The 25,905-nt window shown below is 40.2% G+C and overlaps 1 protein-coding gene across 1 annotated transcript in view; it reads right to left on the bottom strand.

The window, feature by feature from the left end:
* Positions 1 to 25,905, bottom strand: part of LOC115581967 (protein unc-13 homolog B-like) — a 171,993-nt gene that overhangs the window by 24,261 nt on the left and 121,827 nt on the right. The window contains exons 22-31 of the mRNA XM_030417580.1: positions 16,430 to 16,498; positions 15,942 to 16,031; positions 15,351 to 15,482; positions 13,313 to 13,449; positions 12,793 to 12,878; positions 9,383 to 9,509; positions 9,103 to 9,199; positions 5,531 to 5,674; positions 2,446 to 2,523; positions 2,142 to 2,219 (exon numbers count right to left, since the gene is read on the bottom strand). Of these exons, the coding sequence (XP_030273440.1) occupies positions 2,142 to 2,219; positions 2,446 to 2,523; positions 5,531 to 5,674; positions 9,103 to 9,199; positions 9,383 to 9,509; positions 12,793 to 12,878; positions 13,313 to 13,449; positions 15,351 to 15,482; positions 15,942 to 16,031; positions 16,430 to 16,498 (1,038 nt within the window). The remainder of the gene's footprint in view (positions 1 to 2,141; positions 2,220 to 2,445; positions 2,524 to 5,530; positions 5,675 to 9,102; positions 9,200 to 9,382; positions 9,510 to 12,792; positions 12,879 to 13,312; positions 13,450 to 15,350; positions 15,483 to 15,941; positions 16,032 to 16,429; positions 16,499 to 25,905) is intronic.

The following is a 25,905-nucleotide window of genomic DNA, read 5'->3' as shown; positions in this document are numbered from 1 at the left end:
TCTGCAAACAACTGACGAAAACAAGGTGAGCTATTGTTAGATGTTAGATTTCTCCACTAGAATTAGTGGAGCAATAAAAAATATATATATAAGCTGAGACTGAATAGAGATATGGCTGTCACAGCAGAAATACAAGAGGGGGGCATCTTATAAGGCTATCACTGAAGATGTACTGTCGATTTATTTCCACACAAAAACCTGCTGCTTCTCCTCATAGTGAACCCAAATACATATAAAAAAGGTTTTATTCCAAAAATTAGGTCACACCTGGAGGGCGATGAGTTGACCCAAATAAGTTTCTCTGTGTCCAATACCAACGGGCACTACAAGACTGGAGAAATTGTTTGCTTGCAGGAATATGTTTCGGGTCTGTGATTTCATTGGCTAGAGCAGCTGCATCAGATGAATAAAATAAAGTTTAAATCAAATCAATCCAGTGAATAAATATCTGGACAACTAGATATTAAAAAATCTGGAAAAAGTTTTCTGGATTAGCTCAGATTTTTTTCAAACACAGACCTGGAAAGCGTTCATCGTCCTGATCACAACTTGTTGTGCAGCGTCTAAGATCTGTTTCCTTTCATTTGTTGGGTGTGTTGGGTTGAGAATTGGAACGTCCACAGTGTGAGCGACAATGTAGAAAACATATGTAATGTCCCAGACGACATCAGTGCATTTTGCCGCATTACATGTGTTAAAACTTTATCCTCAATGTTCTCTACTTTCACTTCCTCAGTAGTGGCTAGTATCAAGTGTTTAGAACGGGAGGTTCACAGCATGTTTCCATTTGAAATACATGATTTCATCAGCAGAGCTACTTGTGTCCCTGATTAGTTTCCCTCTCTCTGGTATAAATGTTCATTACTGGTGAGAATTCCTACATCTCACCATGGTTCACAGTGGGAACAACCTCTGCCAGAGAGTACATGACCAGTTTGCACACGTTTATGTCATTTATGTCAAGATGTTTTTGATGTTATTACGACATAGAAAGAAACTTTTCTTGTTATAACAATAGGCTTTATTAGATGGCTCTTCTTAATGCTGTAGAATGCTCCATTAACTTGAATGTGCCTTCCCAACGTTCGGCGGTCAATTATTTTTGTATAATTGACCGCTGCTAAGCATATTTGACTGTTGTCAAGGAAAGTGGCCTTTTTGCCTCTGAATCACGTATTTCGTAGTGCTCCACGCTCTAAAATCTTTGCTCCGCAAGAAGTCCGGTCACTTTTCACCCCAGTGTCTTCGGTCGCTAAGCGACGTCAGCAGATCTGTAGTTTACTTCATGTCGGAAAAAACGTACTCCTAGGCCACTAGTATGAATGAGTTTCACATTAACTTTAATATTCTTGGAAAATACAGTGATTTCAACTCTTGGCAAAAGGCTGAGTTGTCATCACCGAAAAGAAAAAGAGAGGAAAGCAGCGAAGAGGGAGAAGCGAAACGGCGTCGGTTTGGCGAACTATATTTCTCTGCTGAAAAACACTGTGAATGGTAACAAATAAATTGTAAAAAGACACCCTGTGTCAAGTTACCTTTCGTGTTGGCAAGTAACCGTGTAATAAGCGAGATAATGTATAGAACGGTGGTCACTATCGGAAAAATAAGTCCATTCAGGACTGTCGGGACTTATTTTTCCGATAGTGACCACCGTTCTATACATTATCCCTTACATAGTATCTAACTTGCTATAACATCAAAGATTTCACGTTATAAGGTGATACTGATAGATTTTCTTTCTCCGACGTGGCAGCAATGTCCCAAAAAACTTTCTCTGGTTTGTAAAACAAAAATTCCTTTCAACCAGACTTTTCCCAAAACTTTTGTGTTAAAACACCTTGTGAATAAAGAAGATAGCTTTGAAATCGTGCAGTTTTCTGTCTAGTACTATGCAGTTTTTTGTCTCGTACTATAAAGACCCCACATTTTTTTAGCTTGAACCACAAAGAAATGCCTCTTTAGAGAAATCACTGACAGCACGGTGAAATGAAAAATGTCAGGCTGTCAGGTCTCCGTGGCAGATGATTCAAAACCAATGGTGCAGGAAGTGTGTGCGTGCGTGCGTGTGTGCGTGTATGTGTGTGTGTGTGCGTGTATGTGTGTGTGTTTGTGCGTGTATGTGTGAAACTGTTAATGCTGACCTGTTTCGCCCCCATCGACTCAAACATCTTCTCCAACAGGACCCTCATCTGCTGGATGTTGTTCATCAGCACACAGGGCTGGAGCGAGATGGATGAGGGAGAAAACAGGTGTGAGGCCCGACAGGACGATGAAAGAACCAAACAAAAAACACAGGGATAGACAGAAGATAAAGAGTTACAGACGTGGGCAGCAGCATCTACAATATGAATCCAAACCACAGAGAGTGCCGGGCCTCCAAAGCTCCGAGTCTCTCTCTAAATCAGAGATGAGCTCAGAGTGAAGCGGTGACGCAGCAGTACTCACTATCTTCTCCTTCTCACAGTAGGAGGGGAAGCTCTTGGCCAGCAGGGCAGAGTACTGCAGCAGCACTTTGGTGATCGTCTGTGGAAACAAGATCATACACGTCAGGGCATGTTTAGTGGCGGGTGGTAAACCTGAGCACAGTTTTCTATGTTTGATTTGTTCGGTCTGGTGAAGACAGTGCTGTTCAAATATCAGGCATCAAATATGAACTCTGAGACCATGTGTGTGTGTGTGTGTGTCTGTCTCTTGCACGTCTAACTCTTGACACTTGGACGTTTTTCTTTTTCTAGTCCTAGAGGAGTCAAGTCTCTTAACTATAAAGCTGTGGTTTTCAAATCTCAGATGGCTACCACTGAGGTGAAGGAGCAATGCATATGAGAAAATGGATACCTATATCTGATAAATATTCCTTGTGGTTAGGAAAGTAGCAGAACAAATCAGACAAATTAGTGTTTCCAGCTGGCAGCCGTGTCCAGTGTTTTCAGCCAGAGTGACAAAGGATGAAACTGGGTTTGTTTGTGTGACAGTTATTACAGAATGCACCGAGCATTACGTGTTCTCTGACTTGGCAACACATATCTATGGTGTTATGTGAAAATGTTTTGTTTTTTGCAGTGACCCTCCTGCCAATCACAGACTGTAGGCGGCACTCGAGGGACATGTTTTTCCCTCGGATCTCTTGATGAGCAATCTCTAGGCTCGGTCTACACAGCTTGCTCAACCATGATGGCTACTAGCCCCCTCATGAAGCGGGCCAATTCTGTGTCTATTTCAAACAAAAGTGCTGTTCTAGTTGCCAGGAGAATAAAACAAATAATATTTTTTTTCCTAAATTGTAAAAAGCATCCAAAACAATTAATTTTCCACACAGTATGTTGTTTCCAGTTTAGTTGGAAATCTTCCACGAATTGTTCTGTCCAAACATGTTTGGGGAGTAGTGAACTACATTTAATTAACCTAGAAGTTTAACTACATTTTGTATTAGCTTTTCAGTAGTTTAGCCACATTCATATTTACATAGTAATTCCAGTAGTTAAATAATGTTTTACTGAAATTGCAAACAATTTTGGCCCATGAGAGAAAAGGAATGGTTTTCTGTTTTTTAGTTTAACCAATCAAATTCGACACGTTGGACTTTCCCATGACTCGTAGGGTATTCTATTTTTTTGTGTCGGACTTGTGAACAACTGGGTCAATTTATCATATAACTACTTTTTTTTTTTTAAGGATTTTAAAGGCACCCTGTGGAGTTTTTTAACCAGTGGTCGCACTGTAAAGCAATGTTTGTCAATCAGTTATCTCATCTTTCATTAAGCCACATGTAAATACCACAAGTTGTGGTAACATTTTTAGGACCTTACTGCAGGAAATGCTGTATAACATCAGCTGCTAACAACACCTGCATGCTAGCCTGGGAGCCAGAAGAATCTCCAAGCTTATATATTTTTTTGCTTTGGCAGATCTTGCGTCTGGTGTACCTTTCATTCAGACAGATTACCAGCTGATCCAGCCTGTGCTGAGTTAATCTCCGTATCTAATATGGGGCAACAACTATAGAGGAGTGCTGCTGAGGTTTTCTTTTTTTTCCAACAACTGAGTGCCATATCACACGTTTCTTGCTCTGATTGGTTGCAGGTCTGTCCAAATGTGTCCATTATGATCATATGAGGTGTTCATATAAAAATCTCATGAAGAAGAGGGCATCCATATGACATCCCTCAGCTTTAAACAATTTAGTTTGATGTAATGTAGCAATGCACAAATAAAAGAAAAAAGCAGGTCTCAAAAAATTGCAAGAAAAGGTATTTTTTAAATTGTGAATAAGGTAGCAAATCAGCCTCTCTGGCAGGTTTGTGAGGACACATATAATGCATTTTTGGGAGAAACAATGAATGTGATGTTTGTTTACAATAAAAAACCCACAGGGTACTTTGAAATAATTCAGCAAGTTAATTTATCGGTCTAAATGACAAAAACTGTTCCTGTTAGCTCACAGCATCTCAGACCTGCTGTGAGAGATTTCCCTATTTTCTGCTGAGTCAGCCAGACAGCCCTCTTACACTCATCCATTAAACATGCAGCCTGTGGCTGATGCATTACTTAGTACGTTTTTTTCTTCATATTGTATGACTCTGTCTCGCTTTTTACCCTCTTCTCTTGCTGTCTCTGTCTTTACTGTCATCTCACACTTTTCCAAAATGAAATATATCAGTAGAGAAGAGAAAGAAAAAAAAAGGTGAGAGACGGGAATAAAAAAAGGAATCATAGGGTGAAAAAATAGCAGGACAGAGCGAAAATGGTCGATAAATGGAACGAAATTGAGGTAAAGTATAGATCAAAAAGACAAAGAAAAGACAAGATGGAGAGTGCATAGATGACTGAGGCGGAAGGACGGTAAGAAGGGAAGATGAAAAACAAACTGAAGATAAGACGGGGGGGATGAAAAGGTGGGGGGAGAGATTAACATGAGTGGAGTGGCAGAAAATGAAAAAGGGAGTCAGGGGTTGGGGACGGAGAGATGGACAGCACAGAGTGATGGCTTACATTAGCCATTCTTTATTTAATGAGTCCCTTATTGATCGAGCCATAACATTACACACCCGCCCACACACACACACACACACACACACACACACACACACACACACACACACACAGACACACAGACACACACAATATAAAAGCAAAAGTCTTGTGCAGAGAGAGGCTTGTTAGGTTTAATTGCTATGCCTAAAAGCAACTGCCTTACATTAAATTTGTAGACGAAATATGATCACAGAGATCCAACAACATAACACAACGGCGTGTACTATTTGTTACAAAGAACCTGAAACTCATCAGGCTACATCTAAAAGGCACAAAAGATTCAAGAGACTCATGTTAACAAAGCTCTTAAGATTAAGATGATTTAAAGCTGCACCAGGGAAAATGTTTGCTGGGAGTTATATGAGTTTCATCATAGACAGTGAACTCTATTTGTAGGGATACAGGGAGCGATGAATTGCTACATATTGTTGCCAACATACAGGCAGATTGGTGGAGGAAGAGTTCAAAATGTTGTCATGTGCAGTAGCCTGTGTCTCACCTTGGCGAAGCGTCGGTTATAATGTCCCACCACCGTCGGGTCGGGGCAGTCCAGCTTCTTGATGATCTCAAAGCTCTGGTTGAGCTGAGTGAAGATGTCCACCACCGAGCTTGAGAACAGAGCGTGCTCAGACGTCTGCTGGAACTGCAGGCGGAGGGACGAGAAGGCAAATTGCAGAATTTTAGAGCATAAAGTTGTTTCAAGATGCACTGTCCATTCTTACCGAGTTATACTTCCTCTCCTTCTCTCCTCTGATCAAATACTTACTCAAACTATTCTTACTTCTTTTTCTAGCTACTGAAGCTGTTCTTATGTAATTACACCACAGATTTCAGGGCTCTCTGCCCATTACAATCATTATTATTCAGTTGAAATATTGGGCCTGGTCTGGTAATAGAGGGCTTATTGAACTCTTGCACTAATCGTACGTTCCTGCAGATAAATTCATCAGCTAAATGGTTAAAATGGAAATGGATATGGTGCCTGGAGGCTTGGTGTGATAGTTTGCAGTTGTCAAGAGAAGCATGCCACATATTTCCTGAGTGACTGGGTCCTGCTGTATATGCTGTGGTCCGTCCCTCTTACTCTCAGAAACCTGCAGTGTATGGATCCATAGCCGGTTCTTCAAAAGCCAAAGGGGCCGATAAGCACTTTACAGATCCTCAATAAAATCTTCCTCTAATAGAGTTGAAAGAGTTGTGCCATCAGGCTACTTAAGAGAGTAAAGAGTTACAGAATATGTGCGCTGATTAAAATAATATCTGCCCAGAGTAATTCTCTGACATTCCCTGATTTTTTTGGATTGTATTAGAAATCCCTCAGTGCTTTGCTCACACTTTTGCTGCCATCTCTGCTGCTGTCGTTCATATATAATTTAAAAAGCCCAACTTCCACCCCTACATCCACCTGTCGCCCCTTCCGCCTCCTGAGTGAGTGTCGCACTCATTAACACATTGATATTTTCCTCCTGAGTTTGCTTACTTAACTTCAACTAAGGATTGGGATCCACTGGGATTGTTTTTTTAAGTCCCAAATTTGATTGTCTCTGTTACCTACATTAGATGTCACTGTAATTGTCTGTTGGCGAAGGATTGCTGGTCTAATTGCTCTCAGGGATGGAGAGCCAGCTCAGTTTGTGTCCCCACCGTACAGAAAAAAGCAGCTCTTCTCTCACGGCCAATGATGACACTTGGAGTGCTTCAAAAGCACACTTTTAACAGCGACCAACAAGCCTCTCTCAAAAAAAAAGAAAGTCCCCATGCAGCAGGTCCCTTAAGATAAAGTGCACCTTCGGGACCATCAGGAGGTCGAGGGACAACTCTTGTCCATCATTCTGATGATCTGGGTTCTGCTGTGTTCTGCTGTGTTCCGGCTGGCCAAAAGCGGAACTCTGCTACACCAGAATGAATTGAAGCATGCCTCAAAAAGTCAGTGGACAAAAGGTCGCGAGGCTGAAGTGGTCTTTCATTCTGTTGAGGATGTCAGTGCTGTAGAAAGCTATCATTTTGCTGCATTTTTTTTTTCTCCTGCTGTTTCACTCCCTCTCGTCCTTCAGAAAAATACAGTTTCACTGTGCTTTCAGCTGCCAGCAGCAGCAAACAGGCAGGACGTAGTGAGACACTAGAAGTGGTTCTGCTGTGTTACCAAGCAGGCTTTACACAAAAACAACACACTCCCATCAGTTTTCCATCACAAGTAATAGCAGTGAATTGCTTAGTGTTCCTTTACATTTGTTTCCTGATATTTTTAGGATGTGAGTCACCTTCCATTGCGTCACTTATCCTCCCTCCAATTTCCTCCTTGTTATAAGCACTGTGACCCGCAGTTCTTCAGAGTTTGTAAATTGAACTAAAACAAATATGAATTTTTTATATTCATGCAAGCCACAATAGCTTTGATCACAAACACATACTCTCATCTACACACGCTAAGAAGATGTTTCCATCCACAAGAAATAAGATGATTGAAACTTCAGAATGAAATACCAAATTTACTTCCAACAGGGAGACTGCTCAAACTTCTGCAAAAACAGATTATTGGTAATATTGATACAAAAAAACAGGCTTTATGTAGTTACGGACTGAAGTGGACAACACTTAGGGCGTTTTCACACCTGCCTTGTTTAGTTCGGTTGAATCGAACCCTGGAGCGTTTACCCCCTTGGTGCACTTCGTTTGGGAAGGTGTGAACACATCAATCGCACTCGGGTGCGGACCAAAACAACCGGACCGAGACCTTGTTGAAGGGGTGGTCTCGGTCCGGTTCCAAACAGACTCTGGTACAGTTCGTTAGTGGTGAGAACATGATTCAAACTCGATCCGACCCAACTGCAGGAAGCATCAGTGCTTAACCCCGAATTTCCACTTTATACGTGTCCGCTGCGTTACGGCCCGATCAGGTGTTTTGCTCCGCCGTCCGGTAAGCCCCGGTTGCGTTTTGAGTCGGACACGGTGCAGTACGGTAGGCAGCTGGCGTCGCGAGGCCAAGGAGTTCCCGCGATAATCACATGATCACTCGCGACCGCAGTTATAGGTCTGTGTCATAAAAAAAACAACACGAAGTGTTCCCGACCGAAGGATCAGCAGAAGAGCTTGTGTTTGTCTCTTTTTTGAGATTTGTGTGCTGGTGTAAACACGGAGTGTTTTATTTTGAAAAGTAACCGGATGTCAAATTGTTGTTGTTTCAGTACTTGACTTCCTGTCTGCTCGGGGCTAAATTCAGCTGAATTGCTGCCTCGTTTTCGAAATTTAGACCAATTAGAGAGCAGTTTCCTCGCGCATCACACATTTTGGTCCACTTGTAAATGCTGCTGTGTGAACACAAACCAAACTCGAGGCAATATGCAACATTGTAACAAGTTGGTCCCTGATTCGGACCAGAGCAAACAAACTATAGGTGTGAAAACGCCCTTAAAACAGTGGTGTTTCAAACCAGAAGGACAGATATGACGCAAATAAAGGGTGAGGTGAATGGGACAGACGTTCTTAAGACTAGAAGAGATGGTTACTGTAGTTTGACCCTTCACACTCTGAGTCATAACTCAGACAAATCTTAACACACAGATATGATTCATAAATTTAGTGTGACTTGCCAAAACATAAACACATATAAGCCACAAATATTATGTCCAACCTGTAACCCACAGCAAACTAACTCCATAGCAACATATGCCTTCCTTACATGCCCGAGATTATATGAGTGATGAAAGTTTTGAGACATATTTGTCTTTAATCACTTTCTTTCTGAGCCACTGCCGTTAGTTTTGTGTAGTTTGCTGGTGCCCGAGGAAACAGCTGTGATGTGTTGCCTAGAAACAGGGAGATGCTGAACATTGCCACAGGAAAAGCATAATGGTTCGTCTTACACTTTCGACGGCCAATAAATCGTCTGTGCTGCCAATGGCATTATTTGAAACCGCCTTTTCACTTGGAATTTTTGTATTACACTAAATAAGGAATGATTAAATCCTGGATTTTTAAAAAAAGTAAATAAACAGACATTTGAGCCTTAAATAATGAATGATGTGCATGCTGAGCAGAAAGTCACAGTCCCTCCTCTTTTCTCTGACTCACCCCTTCTCTCTTGTCTCTCTCCAGCGCTCCGTGCATGAACTCCATCGACACCTCCTCATTCTCAGCCAGCCAGGCCAGGACAAACTGAAGGAACCACCTGGAGCAAAAAAAAGACACATCCACGGAACTACATTGTTAACCTTCTCTTTCACAAACTGTAACGTCGATGCATGACACATGAAGTTAAAAAGAAGAACCCAAATGCTCTGTAGATTCAGAAACCTTGAGAACCGTCTTGTAAAACATATCTTTATATACTGCATGTGTGTGTGTGTCTTACGCAGGGTATTCAGGCACAGCGTCTGTGAAGGCGGGCAGGTCCATAACATACTCGTTGTAAAGCCACTTGACCTTGAAGTGCAGGTTCATGTAGTCTGCAGTCTTACAGAGCTTGTGCTTCTCGTGTTCTGTAAAAATGACAACCATGCACACAAAGAAACACACTGAAGTGAACACACACAACACCAAAATTCATCTCAGTTCTGTTGCATCAGCTGCTTCTTTACTATTTCTTGGTAAAGACCAGCACCAAATTTCGTGCGCATTTTCCTGTATTTTCTTGTATTCTCGTGTATGCATCATTATGTATACACGTCCATGCCCAACAAGAAACAGATTGCATCCTGTTTGGGCCAGTTGTTTCTTCACTATTCATCAAGCTCTGATTAGAGATACTTCATATATTGAGCGTAACATCAAACCACAGCCTGAGATGCATCTGTTATCCAAATTTAAACTACTTTCCAGGTAGCGTTACATCAGATATCAAAGGTAACAGATGGTCGAGCTAACAAACAAATCGATCTTAGATGTCCCCTTAAATTCATTGTGGGGAGCAACACGAATATGACAAAATCCAAAGGTTCTTTGTACTTTATAGGGAGCCAGACAAATAATATACCCCTACAGAAGAGCAACACAGTGACTTGCTCGGGCTTGGCAATTTTGAAAAGGTTCAACACACACATAGTGAGATAAGAATCAGTATTCTTTGTGCACTATGAACCAACAAACGAAGTGAATGGAGGAATAAGAGCAATCCTAGAGAGCAAGTCTGATTTCATTTCAGGCTTCAATTATTGGATCACTCCCACATAAGAAAGGAAACTTAGCAAGAAGTGGAAGCGTCAGCGCCACAGTGCACCAAGGCATTTGTCATTTGCGTTTATGTATTTGTATTATTATCATCTAAAATTAATACCGTGTGTGATATTAGATAAGCAAGATATATGATAAGGAAGCTTATACATCCTTCCTTTTAGTTTCTTACGATAAATAATGATCTCTGAATAATCAATAAATGGTAAATGTATAGTCAATTAAACTCGCTATGTAATTCGATGGAAGAAATGTTATGGATAGCATAATTTTATACTGTTTTACTTTGTTTATATTCAAAGGACCCTTCTAAGTAGCCACCTTTATGGGGACCTTATAACCCTCTAAAGAGAGCTTGTTTCTTTAAGTTATGTACATAGATTCATCAAATAAATACAAGTTCTTATTATTAAATTATTAATAATGTAAATATTACCTTTCTGTGCCTGAATGTCTTTTCCAAAACGCTAGTTTACGATCACAAACAATAAAATACTTCATAAACCATTTACTAAGCAACTGTATTTTGTAAAGTTGCACTCATCAGTTGTACTGATGTTCATAATAGGTAGGAAATAGTTAAAAAATAATGTAGATTTCACGTAAAGACATTTTGGATTGCCATTAGAAAATTGCAACTGATGTTTATAAACCTTTACAATGCTTAATAAATGGTTTATAAAACATTGCAATGTTTTTTAACAGCGAAACTACAATTAACTCAAATCTAATTACGTATAAATTGTACATTTATTTAAGATGGTTACTATAAAAGTGTTCGCAAGGTTCACAACCTTCAGAGATGAATGGATCGCAGGCAAAAAATATTTTAGTAAAGTGGATCATCAGTTCACATGGTAACGAGTGCACCAATGGCAGGGCCGGATTAAAATAAAAGATATAAGTGGACAGAATATATTTTTCGCGCCTCCCCTACACGCACATTTTGATACTGACCTGCCACACCATTGTTATATTAATATAGTGAGGTATATATCTTTTATCAATTTATTTATTTAAGGTTTATTTGTATAGGGACAAGTACGTAGTCCAAACTGATGCCGCACCACATCTGTTTATATGCTGACAGGTATTTAAGCATGAAAGGTTGGGAGTCTCTGCTATAGATGACACATTAGAAATACACACACCATGCCTACATGTCCTCATACATACACACACACAGTCTTACCAGCATAGAAATCAACCTTGCGGATGCGGAATGTGGTGGGAGCTGGAATGGTGACAGCGGTGGAAAACAAACCAATGAAAGTTAAGCAAAAACAGAGAAGACAGATTGAGGAAGCAATGATGATGAATAAAAAGAAAAGTTAGATGACAACACGAGCGGAGCCGGAAAATAGAGCAGACACAGAAAAAAAAAGTCTGGAGATGGGTCTCTATGCAGGACTTGTCAGCGATCAAACTTGTGATTTTCAGTCAGAAAGCGTCTTAGGAAAAACTTTTTGGACAGTGTACAGACTCGACTACAAAACTCAGCATCTCTGCGGGTTTTGCTGTTCTGTTGTGAGCAGAATTGACAGTTTCACTAAAACTAAAAAACAAATCTAAAATCGAGGCAGCAAGGTTTCAGAGTGCTAGAGAGAGTTTCAGGATACTACAGTTTCTACAGTTTCTACAGGACAAACTGGATCTGGAATATTGAGTAGCTGAGCAGGTTTCCACTGAGACGCATAGACAGGGTGTCACAGTCGTCTGATGTTGATGGCTCACTTGAAACAGTTGCATGTGCATATATGTTAATAACAGCTTACAGTATAATGCGGAGAGCCTCAGGGAAAGTTAACCGTGTCTTCTTATGAAATTATGTATTATTCAAATTTGTTATATTCACCAAATCAAACTATAGCTAAAACTGGGTGTGAGAAAAATGTGGTATGGAAATAATCAAAATAACTTATAAACTAAGTAAAATAAACAGAAAAAATACAGTAGATATCTTTATTTCTAGTATGAGGAGGCGTGGCTGCATATGTGGAGAGTCAATAGCCTTCACAAAGTGGTGTGTTTGTATAGTAATAACTATTCTAAACTTCTTAAAGCCTTAAAGATAATACTACAGCTAATGAAAACCAAGCTAAACAAATCATTTTTAACAATAAAAACTAAAATTGAGAGAGCTGCACTTAAAACAGGAATAAAAACTAGTGAAAAACACAAAACTACAACAACTCTGCCTATAGGCGAGTCTGCTTTCCATTGACACCTGCTGCCAAAGATGTATGAGCAAATGTGATTTTTTGGACTTCATAACTCTAATTTGTGATCCAATATAGACAAACAGGCAAAAAATAAAGCAGCTGTGCCTCTACTGTTTGTTCTGACTGTATCTTGTCATCTGCTACATCACGTTTGTCTACAATCTCACCGTTGTTCCAGTGGTAGTGGTCAATTTTGTGCAAAACTGGAAGAGATGACGGCAAAGAGAGGAAAGAGAGTTGATGGAAAAACAACGGGACTGTCTTGAGTTGTTATTCTTTCTCTCTCACACACGCACACACAAACACACACACACACACACACACACACACACACACACACACCCACACACACACACACACTTAGTCTTACCCTCCAGAGCATATTTCATGTCCTGAGCAAACAGCATCCACATGACCTCAGCGCTGACTTTACCCACATTAAGTTCCTGAGGAAACCTAGAAGTGAAGAAATCAGGAGTCAGGACAAGACAAATAGCAGTCAGTAGCTTTAGTTATCCTGTTTGTAGTTATGTCTGTTTGGTAATATTCTGCTAGCCATTCAGCTTGTTGACAGATACTGCGTATGTGGAGAGAGTAGTATAAAGCTGTTATGTGTGTTTTCGGACTGCAATGCTAGACAGGTGGACTGCTTTTTAAAACCTGGTGCCGACACCACCAACAATGCAACTGCCTCAGAGTGACATCACTGGAGGCAATGTATTAGATAACACACAGCTTCTTCTGGAGCCATGAAATGCTTCATATTTCATCAATTCACTGAGTTTAAAGCAGTGATGTCATAAAAGAGAACAGTTACAGCAACATGTTTGAATAATATGACGTGATTGCTTCAAATATGAATTTATTTCAGAACAAAGCTCAGCACTGACTGGTTAATGATGGGCGTGTAGGAGTTCTTGTCCTCCTCGATGATGGATACGATGAGCGTGATGAGTTTAGGCCAGAAGTCCAGATTCTGGATGCTCGGGCCCTGCTCCTCCTGCTGGCTCTCCTCTTTCTTCTCCTCCTCTTCCTCTTCCTCCTCCTCGTCTTCCTCTTCATCCTCCTCCTCATCCTCCTCCCCCTCCTCTCCTTCCACTTTTTCCTTCTTCTTCTTCTCCTTCTTCTTTTTTTTCTCCGGCTCCGGCTGAGAGAGGGAATAAGACAGAAGAAGTATTTAGTTGGCTGACATGATTTGTTTATACACCTATGAGAAGAAGAAGAATCAAAAACCATCTTTTCGAGAACCTGCAAAAAGAAACACGCACTGTTATGAAAAGAGCACAGAACAGAAAACAAGTTTGAGAGCTGAACAGTCGTCTTTGGATGATTGATCTGCACTGAATAATTTACACCAATAATTACAACATTATTCCTCCACTGCTCCGACACCGTTTATCATCAAATATTTTGGCTGCATGTTTATGTGACATGGTTCTGCACACTCCATAAAGCTGAAAAGAAGACTTTACTTGATTATCATGCAAAGTATTGGTAATTTATACTGAGCACAGGCTGGTTTAATGAGTTTAGACACATTAAGACATGAATCTTTCCAAGCCCAGTTAAAAATATTCAGTGTTTCTCTCAGCTGACGGAGACTCAGTTAATTAGTGCACCAATTAGGGATAAGCCAGCGTGTGTGGTATTCAGATTAATATGAGAATCTGGAGGAGGTGAAACAAAACAAAAAAGGACTCAGATCTTTGATTCTTTACTCTACAACGGACAAGGTTACAGAATTATTCCAAGACCCTAAAACTGCTTTGTGTAATCTAACTCAATAAATGCCTGTAAAAAAAATCTTTTAAAATAAGTCCCTGTTTACTTCAGTTGTTTAGGAGAATGCTACAATGCTGTTTTGCTGTCGAGCTCCACCCCCATGCCGATGGAAAGTCGTATCTTGGCATTGGTGAGAAAATAATTGTTTTTTCCAATAAGTGGTATCTAATGATTTCAAAAGATCACAGTCTTTAGGGACCAAAACTACCTAGTTATGTTAAGGAAAAGATTATTGTTTGGGATAAAATAAGTGTGTTGCTTATAGTTTTGTTAAGTTATGTATATGTTAGCATATATGCACCATTAATAAGAGGACAAGTGCAGTGTGAAGATCGACCAAGGTTGTGTAGGGAGATTGGATGGATGTGCCAAACACTGGAATTTCACACAGGAGACAGAGCTTTGTTTCCTGTTTATAACTAAGCAACCTAAAAGTCTAATGTGTGTGTGGAGAACCAGTCTTCTGCATATTGATCACCGTATGTAGAGTTAACATGTGGACAGCTGATGGAAAAAACGTTGATGATAGCTCATACAAAAGCGCTTGCGCAAAACATGCTAACATAGCATCCTGTCAAACACTGCATCTTAAAAGTCCAACTGCTAGCATGCTAACATAAGCACACTATTTACATTAAAGATAAAATAATCCTTTCTAAATCCCACAATGGGGAAATTTGCAATTTGCATTTATACTGCATGAATAAATCTGCTCTAGCCCTGAAAAGGTCACTTTGTCTAACATTGCTTCTAATTACTGAATCCCAGCACATTTCAATACACAAAATACTATTGCTGCAGCAGGATTAATCAATGGTTCCCACTCCAAGAACACCAAAACAAAAAAAAAACAAAACCAGAACTCCAGGTTTCAACGAACGATAAGCAGCTGCATCTGTTTTGCCTTGGAGAATAGTCACCTGGTAGTTATGGTCAGACACAACTGCAACCAGATTATCTGAAGCTCTGAACTCACTCAAATGCTTAACTGTCAAATGGGCATCAACAACTTTTACTGTATTAAATTCCCAAAGTAAGAAGATACCATCTTAAACAGATATTCAGTATTATCATTTCTCTCAGGCCCATTTGTCCAGAGGGCTATACCTCAAAACACACAGATGCTTATCAACTCACTGGCTGTACGGCTGGCTGGAACTGCCGGTTGAAGAGCTCCAGACAGTTGTTGAAGATGTACTCGTAGGTGGAGTTCAGGCAGGCCTTGACGCAGTCCCGCACCACGTTGGCGGCCCTGGGGGGGCTCTGCAGCTCCAAGACCTGCACGAGACCGGAAATTGGAGTGGGAAGACGAGGCAGATGTAACTTGTACAGAAACACTCAAGATATTCATACAATCAAGAAGCTGTGATCACCAGATAGTTTTGAGCTTCTCATTTGAGGTTTTGAGGAAAGCATAAAAAAGTCAAAACACAACCATCCTCAAAATTGAAGCTTATAGTTTTCATAAGATATCCAGAATATGTACAAAATCCCAAGTTGTAAGAGGGTCATTACCAATATATACAATTGGATGTGTCAAAATAAATGTTACTCTTTTCTCTAAAGTCAATACAAAGTTTCTTCACCTGTTTTGAAACCAAACATCATAAAACCAAAAAGACAGTTTGAAATATATATAATGCGTGCAATGTTAGTGAAATCAGTCAAGCAGTGTTGCATGTATCTGATGTCTGGTTTCAGCATTTGGTGATTACTGAGCTGGTATGTTGTTTCTACCTTCATCCTGAAGAAGGTGATGCTCGTGAGAAGGTCCACCGTTGACTTGAGGTCACTGAGGCGTGCCTTGTTGCTGGCTGGAAAGTTGTTCTGCGAACAAACACAAAGCGTTCATTCATAATATTGAGCTTCCAATTTACTCAGCTTTCAATTTATCATTGTATAACTGATCACAAGCAAACAGTCATAATTAATTTGAAAAGACAGAAGCACACCATCCAGACAAAAACTATATGAAAAACCTGCTGTGATCCCAGAATAAACTTAAGAGATAGAAAAAATAAACATCATCTAAGTAGCTGTAAAGACATTATTTTTCTTATTGGAGGAAATAAGGAAGTCAAATGCCTGAAGAAGATGGCAAACTCCTACCATCCTTTTTTTTGGAATGAGGAGAAATAATCTGGATGTCACTGGGATGGAACTGCAGCTATAGATCTGTATGTGGTGAGGAAAAAGAATAACAGCAGCTGAGAGCTGCGACTCACTCTGTACATGGAGAGGTCGATACGCAGGGAGTTGTGCAGCTGATCGAGAAGCTTCACAAAACGATCTCTCTGTTGGAGCAAAAAGAGGGTTTTTTTATTTCTCGAAATCTTGCACTTTTTCAGAGTTCAGACAGTGGGGAAGAGACAGACATGAGCAATCTGCAGCCTGTACATGTTTGAATGTGTCTAAGTGTCTGTCTCCGCCTGAATATGTGTGAAGGCCGGCACTACGGAGACTAACAGGGAAGACAGAAGACAGTCTTTTGTGTTAGGAGTATATCAAGATGTAGACACAAGTCTTCTCATTGACTCTTTCTGTTTTTCCTTCTTCCCATCCTCCTTCCTTCCTTCCATCCTTCTTCTAGTCTATTTCGACCGCTGCTAACCCCACTGAGGATGCAATTTCCCACATAAAACCATACGGGTGGATTTAATTTCACAATCTGCTGTCTGTTTCATATAATCCACTTAGTGACAACAAAAAAAAGATCCGCTTTGGAAATGTTTTATGAGTAAGAAGATGCACTGAACACACTTAGGTTAGACCTTAAGGAAGGACGCTGAATGTAGAACAGGACTGCATGTGGAACTAACACAGCCTCTGCATTCATTTTTGTATGCAGAAGCCATTCAATGCGTTGGTTCTGCTGATTCTCATTGTGTATCCAGGAAACTGCTGCGTGCACGTAGTCGATGTGATGTAAGACCAAAGGCTGTGCGTGTGGAAAGTTCAGTATTAACATGTCAAATGTAACTGTTGACTGTCTTTTGTCTTCTTCTTTTTTGAATCTTCAATGAATCCTTTCAGCCTCCTGTCAGTTTGTTTGGTCGCGTATAAACAGATACACTAGCTGTTTGTAGGCCTGGTTTCCACTGCATGGTACGTCTCAGCTTGGCTCAACTCGACCCAGCTGATAGAGCTGAGGAAGGCGAAGAGGGTGCATGATTGACACTAAGGTTAACCAAGCATAAGTATGGGCATTAACTCAATGGAGAGTGCTCCGCTGATATGCATTTCCCTCAACCAGTCTGACTTGATAGTTGACATTAAATAACAAAACCTGCCTGGTTATTAATACCACCTTTTCATACCACAGAGATCAGGGTTTCTGTGTTAAATTGGGATTCTGAAGGTTGATTTCTCGCTTTTGACCGCAGCCAGGCTGCTAGTGATACCCGGGTGTCTTACGCTCCGCTATCTAATGCTAGAAGCCAGACAACAAACCAGTAGTTGCAAGAAGCCAGGAGCAGAGAATCAAATATCTAAATGTTCTTTTCTTGCTGCTAGCATTGACGATCTGTTTGTCTTTCCAACAGCGGCGGCAACAATAATATGACTGGAACACAGGAACCAGAGGTTTTGCCAAACCAACCAGGACAGAAATCTTTAGAATCAAAACTTTAATGTTCGCTTTTCACAATTCTCTATTTTAAATTCATATAACAGATTCTTTTGTACAGGTGGGGGGCCTGCTCATTGGGAGCAATTTGTGTTTTCCTTAAATACATGGAAACACATGAACAGGAGGAGCCAGGGACTGAAGCACTCAATGATCAATAGCCAACCAGCTTGAACACCTGAGCTACAGCCAGTAGCGGTATCCCCAATGCTTATTTTTGTCATTCATCAACTACTCTCCTTCATATGTTTTGGCATAGCAAAAGCATTTGCATTTCATGCCAAGAAAGCAACAGAAAATGAGAAACAGAGAGAGAGAGAGGACTCTGGCGTGGTGGGAGTCACGACATGGCTGACAAACTAACAAGATAAAATGAGTTGTGTCTGACAGAGAGAACGAGGGGGAGGAAGAAAGAGAAGCAAAGTTTCCAGTCTCACTAGAAACTGGCAAATGTCACTCACCGGTTTGCAAAAACTTAAATAAATAAATACATTTATCTAGTGGGCAGAAACACTGGTGAATCCCACATTGGTGCAATCTGATAAACGACAGTTAAAAACCTAAACAGCTGGACATCTGCCATACCTTTTATTTCCTTAGAAAGGTAGCCAGTCATGATTGCATGGCAATTAGTTTGTGCATTGTTGGTTTAATGGAAAGGGTTTCCCTTTGTTTTCATCTTTGGATAGAAGTAACAATGGCCAACATTAACTGGCACTGAAAAGCAACAACAAGAAAAGAAATAAACAAAAGCCAAATTCTCTCAAACTCTTGAGAGACTCTTTTAACTCTTTTGTTTTTCCTCTATCTGTGCATCCCATGGTGGCAGGGACAATGCAAGCAGTCATTAATTATGGGGGAGAAAGTGGAAACACATAGTGTTACATATGTGAGTAGTGAGAGTTAAGGTACTGAGGAGACGAGTTTGGTTTCGAAGGAGAGAAAATGAAGCAAAGGGAAGGAGAAATTCCTGAAGACTAACTCTAACCATCAAGGATGAGGCTTGTTATAGTCTGATTACTTACTGTCAACGAACCTAAAGAAGGATCTACTTTTAGTCTCTAAAATCTATTACTTTGTTTCCCAACTCATCAAATACTGAGGCTTTGGGTTGATGGCTGACCCGACGTACCAAACCACAATGCCGTTTTTTATTTGACGAGTTGGGAAAGAGACTCAACAATCAGCCTTCTTACAGTTTGGACCTTTAATGAGTTATTTGGTGACATGTTCCTTTATTACCACAAACACACAGAGCTGTTTCATGACGTTAGTTACCCTTTTGTTGAAAGGGATCAATCAACTCATTAAAAAACTGCATGAAACTAATGTGGAACAGTTAAATGCAAGCAAGGATTTGCTATGGTGGCATTGTGACTTAATGGATGTAGCCGGTAGTATTTAAGGATACTGATGTAGATGGATCAACATCAGTCATCGGCTTTGGGTCTGAATGTCACAGATATGCAAGTGAAGGACAATGTGAGGTTTTGGTCTTCTAATGGGATTTGTTGACACTAAGAAAAATATATGACATCGCCAGGCTAACCTCAACCTCACCTCCAGAACCAAGTCTTAACCTTAATCTTCAAACAGCCCTTTGAACAAGTGAGAGCCAGACACAATGTCCTCACTTTTCACAACTTGTCCTCATTCTCAATGTTTAAACCTCGGGAACGCGCGCGCACACACACACACACACACACACGTCTGACCTAAAAAGACTGAGATAAGGATAACAGATCAGATTTGACCTTTAAAAAATAACACATTGTCACATTGTCCTTCCCTAAAGCAAGGCCACACACACAAACACACACACACACACACACACACACACACACACACACACACACACACACTAGCCAGGTAATAATTGTAATTGGCTCTCCACTCTCCTTGTTACTGATGGGCAGGTTGCTCCCTTCAGGTTTTACTGCAGTGACTCTCATCCTGGGGTACTCTGTCCTCTGTTGTTGTGACACAATTTATGTGACTATAAAATCATTTGGCATGTGTTTCGATCATTCAGATCTGTGATAAATGTGGGAATAATTCATATTAAAAGCCTAAAGGTTTCATCTCACAATTAAAATAAGTAGCCTGAAGGGGAAGATGAAAGTGATCATTTTGGAGCTGAACTTCACAACTTCTTTGCATTTAAATCTGCCGTCAGGTTCAATATTCTTAGAGCGAACTGAGCCGAGTTAATAACTCAGTTTCCATCGCCATTAAATACACCTTCAGGAGCCTGTTTTTGTATTTTTTTCAATAAATTAAAATCATTCAGCTATTACTGTCATATTGTCAGTCATTCATGTTTCTACTTAATTATACTATTTTGTATTTCATATAATATTGCTACATTTCATTGCCTTCCTGTCCTAATTTCTTTTTAGTTCTGACCTATGGACCATCTCTGACAAGAAGCCTCATCCAAATCTAAAGACATTACTTGTTCAGTCATGCTCAGAACAAGCTCCAATATCTCCTTTCTGACACTGATGCACAGTAAATAGAGCTGGAATATCCCATTGTGGCTGCACTGAGTCCAACCAAATCCCATTTTCTCCCTCCAACCGGAACAAATTCTGTGTCACAGCACTGACGGCTGATGCTGGTTTCAGCACCAAAGCTCCTCAGTTTTCCTTGTGGAGAAGGTGCTGAATCCCCACACGCTAGTAATAGTTGCCTTAAATAAGTTGCTGAGGGCAGGTGACATTCAGTTCTGTTGGGAGCAAACAGCCTGTTTTGCTCTTCTCCCAGAGGAAGTGCTACCCAAAGCAGGAAACAATTCAATAAGTGAATCCTAGAGCGGAACAGAAGCTGGTGACAGACTGTTGGGGTAATTTAGCTACAGGGCAAGATCTCAGTTCACCTTTGATGTGTTTCAGTGTCCACTCTGATTACTTCATTAAAATGAAAACCACTAACAACAGCAACATGGAAGGAAACAGGCAACCATTTGTCTGACAGGTCCTGTCATTTCTTTATAATCCAATAGGAGGTTTCCTGTAAAGAACTATCTCATCGGGTACTGATTAAAGGAAAAATAGAGACAAAGTACTACATTTAGTGAGCTGGGTTGACTTTTACAAGTAGTTGTCTTCAAAGTACTACAGGTTAAAAAACTAAAAGCGAGCTTGAAGGAAAGCTGATGTCCGAACTCCACCATACAAAACACAAGCAACAAAAGTGCGTGTGTTTAATTTTCATTGTACACGTCAGGTATTGGGACAAGTTGATAGTCTCTTTTGTTTAAAGCGACAATGACAAAGCAAAGTGCTAATCACATTGAGACATCAGAACACGCTCCCATACTTCAAAATACAATTGTTTTAGAACAAATAGGACAATGAAATTAGGATATAACCCCTAAACTGGTATTTTTCACTATATAACTTGAACAACTGCAAATAAATGATACTTCATGCACAGACGGCAGCAAGCTTTTAGGCACATTTCTTTCTGCACAAAATGTTGTTGAATTTAATGGCTTATGCATTTGACTGCAGGCAGCCAGAACAAGTGTAAATCTCAACCTTCTAAATCCTTTATAGCAAAATTGCACTGAGCAGCTTAGTCATTATTGACACCCACCGCTACTGTCCCTCTTCTCCCACTCAGGTGCAGTCACGTAAGTACAAAATTGGCACAAGACTGAAAAATCGGCGCCCCTGATGGAGGTGTCACTTCAAAAGAGCAGATTTGGTTTTTGATATTACAAAAATAAAAAAATAAAAACGTACGAATGAAACATTAACAGTAATGAAGTTAACCTGCGACCTGCTCTGCTGCAAAATCCTCAGCGAACTTTTTTAATAATGAACCTCTAAAGAGCAGCCATTGCTCACGAACAAGAACTGAATTGTTTTTTCAGATAAGCAGCTCAAGAAAAGTTAAGCAACCAGACAAACTCACAACAGCCATCATTACTGCCTGTGGCTGACAACCAAAGAGCTCTCAGGTATTAAGGTGTATAATGGACAATGGGCATTGTGGCACACTGTACTTGCTCAAAATCTATTCCCCGGGAACGTAATTTATGGTGAAAACAAGCAAAAAGTGAATAGTGTTTGCTCCTGCTGGCAAAATTTACTACAGTATCCACAGCTTCCCAGCAAAAAAAACCCTTAAAAATGGGAGGTGTGAGATGCTGGCATGTCTGGAGTCTCCTTGCTCTTTCACACACACACGCACACACACACACACACACACACACACAGGCTGCAGGCTGTATACAAACACACCCACACACCTGTACAGCACAACAGGCAGTTTCACTAAAACTGTCAGCTGATGACATGATTTCAGACATGAATTATGAAGAGCAGAGGCGAGGAAGAGCAGATCGATATGACAGCATCTTTCACCGGGTTGGGCAGAGCAGGGGGGGGGGGAGACAGAGGACAGGGAGGAAAGGAAAGGCTGATGTTTTACAGATTAGAAAATCACCTTAGATATACTGAAATTGGCTTGGCTGAACATTTGGACAAAAACACAACAAAAATAGGTAACGAAGAGCCAGAAAAAGGGAAGGAGGCAAATAACGCTTGTGATCTTCGATTGGTCTGTCTGGGAGGATGCACAGCAGAGAGTGAAAAAAGCTCAGAAAAATGGAGAGAGACAGAAAGACAGAGTGTAGGCCAAGGAGAGGAAAAAAAAACAACCTCCCCGCTGCCTGTGCGTTGTACAGTCAGAGACTAAAAAATTATAAATCAATAAAGAGAAGATACAAATTATTTGAAATAGACCGAATCACCATGACGTCGCCCTAACAACAACAATCACTTATTCACAGTCTCTTCCAGGTAAACAAATGGTGGTTGATTTGCATTGCGAAGATGTGAGATGTTCTGTTACATCTTGGACTAACTGCTAGTCTGGGATAAATTCAAGCTGTCAACTTCTTTAGTCTGTGGTTAGTTAGTTAATGTTTTCTTACGAATGAGACATTAAAGCTTCACACATTGTATTGTTGATTAATTAGATGGATACACTTTGAAGTAATATCACAAAAAAAGACAATTCAATTTGATGTATGCTGGTACATTATGCAGGGATTGCTACCTGTTTTTATAAACAAACTTTGTGATTAGTTTTAGTGTTTTACTCTTCGCAGTGTCGTTTACAGAGTTCACAAGATTTAATCAAATTAGTCACTACCATTAAAACAATACTATATTTTGTATAAACATTATTGAGTTGGGTAAAGAAGGATAGTTGGATGGATATATTTGGTTTAGAGTGATCCCAATCTAATTTGAATTTTACTGCGTAAAAAATGACTAACTTGATACAATGCAATTCAGTTTAGCTTTAATTTAATATTTACTGGTAGATAAATAACTTTGAGAGCGCAGAGTGATATCATGCAACTAAAGACTGCAACTGGAATGGGATGCACCTTAGACAACTAGTCCATGAGGATGCCCATGGACATCGACATTTCCTCAGTTCTTATTTGAAGCACTGAATACAAAATGCCCAACAATTATGTATTCCCTAACACCAACAATAGTACACACGGACAGTGGTGCACCGAGTAGCTTTTTGGCCCAAAGGAGGACCGTTATTTTTCTGAGATGCTCCTAACCAGCTATTGCTCATCTTGGTTATCAAATCAGTCTCAACCAACTAACTTTGTTGTTTTCTACAAGTGTATATAGGTGAGTAATTGCCTTTGACTTGGAGGTGTTAGCTTCCAATATACTTTGGAAGTAGTGTCTCAGAGGCTACTTCTCCTTAGAAGGAAGAATGGAGAAGTTTGAGGTACTGACGGTGTATTCAATTATGCTGTGGTTGGTCTCATGTAATGCATTTTGCCTTGTTGATAAATAAACTTTCCTTGCACTCTCTATTAGTGTGTAATACCTTGATAAATGTTGTAGTGGCCACAGGTTAATCAGTGTATTCAAACATAGTCAGTTTGGGATCATTACTTTTTATTTGTGAAGCCACAACATCAGCTAATGTTGTGCTCCATGCTAGAATGTATAATATGACAGGCGTCGGTTCATTCATTAATTCATGCATTAATTACTGTGAAGTCACTCGAGTGTTACCGATGTTGCGAGCAAACAGGGAAGTAGAGAACAGCTTAATTAAGACGAATGGATTACCCGGATACCCATACAAAAATGCCTCAATTTGAAATTTAATTAGATATAATTCATATCAAATAAACATATCCACCTATCCTACAGGGCTTATTATCCCATGGCGAGAGTAAGTCTGCATGCATCCTGTGACCCAGTAGGGCAAGATTATGCTGCCTGCAGTCGCTCGTATATCACCGGAGTCTGAGAGCAACCAGCAGGAGAACTCAAGCCAGCACTATTGGCAAAGATCCCAGAAGTCATTAAGCCCGGCCTCTAGCTGTCATTGTCCCCCCATCCGTGGCTCGTGTGGGGCCCGCGGGCTGAATTTGGGTCACTGCAAGGTTCAGAACCGTTCCAAAGATCCCATAGTGATGAGACATTACCTTTTAATGAAGAAGATTATTAGCAGCATAAAGGAACACCACCTACAGGCTCTTTATAGGTCACTGCAAATGATTACTGACAAACCAGGTCACCTTCTCGAGGAAGATGCCTACTTTAGCCAGAAACTGTGGCTTAAGAGATATAATATGCAAGATTTTTGCATTAAATGTCACTAAACGACTGGATCATTGCTATGTTTTTGATCTACTGCACTTATATTAGTGTACTCCAGGTAATGGTATGTTTCCTTTGGTTGCCTGTTTCCCGGAATAACATCAGAGAGTGAGGAGAGAAGGCCGTTCATTCCCAGTCCAGTTTTCTTTCAGCAAAGTTGATGTCGTGTTACTTTTTTTGGTGGGTGTGGTAAGCCAGTTTTAAACCTGATTCCAGCCCTGAAAGCTCTTTGCAGAGAGAAGCAGTTTCTTAAATCAGTGTCAATACAACGGCTGAAGGCAATTTGTATACTCCTAGTAATCATATCTGGAAGAAAAGAGGATTGTGTTTGGATTGTGTTTTTGGTGAGGGCTTGGGTGGAAGCATCTTGAAAGTAGAATTAATTAAGTGAAGAATAAGATACAAATGTTTTCTGCTTGGACCAAAAGCTGAATCTCAACATGCCCTCAATATCCTAACGATTTTATGTATCTGCAATGCGCTGGGAAGATGAACAACCATGTGTCACTGTCATTGTTTCAACATGTAATTGCAGTGCAAGCGATGTCATTTTTAACACTGATTGCTTGTTGTTGTGAATTTATCATTTCCCAGGCTTCATCGGAATCACATCAGTAGTGTCTGAGATATCAAACAAACATGCAGCGAATAGAGAAACAGACGGAGGACGAGTCAGCCCATAACCCTTCAGAGAATTACTGGGAAATGCATGAGGCTTCTTCTTTTAGCAAGCCAATATTTGGCACTCAGATGTACAGTGAAGTTTGGAATCGCCTGCCACAAAAGTTAGATTCAGCACAGTCAGATGGCTGAGACGACTACAGCTTAGGATGTTATTTCAAGCTTTGAGGTTGTAGAAAGTCCTATTTATAAATAGATTTTGTATGATGGGTTTGCAAAAAAGTCTTGTTTTGTACATGGAGAACAAACGCTATATAATTGTTCAACCAGACTGACAACTGAAAGGGCAGACAGACACTGAGATGATTGACATCTGGTCACTGGTAAAAGAAATTGGAAACTTAGCATCAAAATTTGTTTCACAAATATTCATAGCCCAATTACACCATTGTGGTTCAATAATGATCGTGGGTCACTTACGCTTTTCTGGTCTGGAGAAAACAAAAATCAAAATTAAAGGGTATTTGGGTGATTGTGATGTTGTGAAGTTCTAATCATTTATTTCTTCTTCTTCTTCTTTTGTGGCCAGAACTAATTATACTGTTTTTCTCTAGCCAATGTATAGCCAATAGCCATTACTGAGGGGCAGAAGAAAAACTTTAATACAAGATGATTCCAAACAGTAATGTATTTTAGAATTTGAGCATCCAAAGTCCATGACACTGCCAAAGCCGGGCCCAAATCACATGGCTATGCTTATGTAGATGCACTACCATTAAGACAAATTGAAGAAGTT

The sequence above is a fragment of the Sparus aurata genome, chromosome 5, assembly GCF_900880675.1.
Source record: "Sparus aurata chromosome 5, fSpaAur1.1, whole genome shotgun sequence".
Lineage (NCBI taxonomy): Eukaryota > Metazoa > Chordata > Actinopteri > Spariformes > Sparidae > Sparus > Sparus aurata.
The sequence above is the reverse complement of the archived record's forward strand: the minus strand, read 5'-3'. Positions and strand labels throughout refer to the sequence as shown.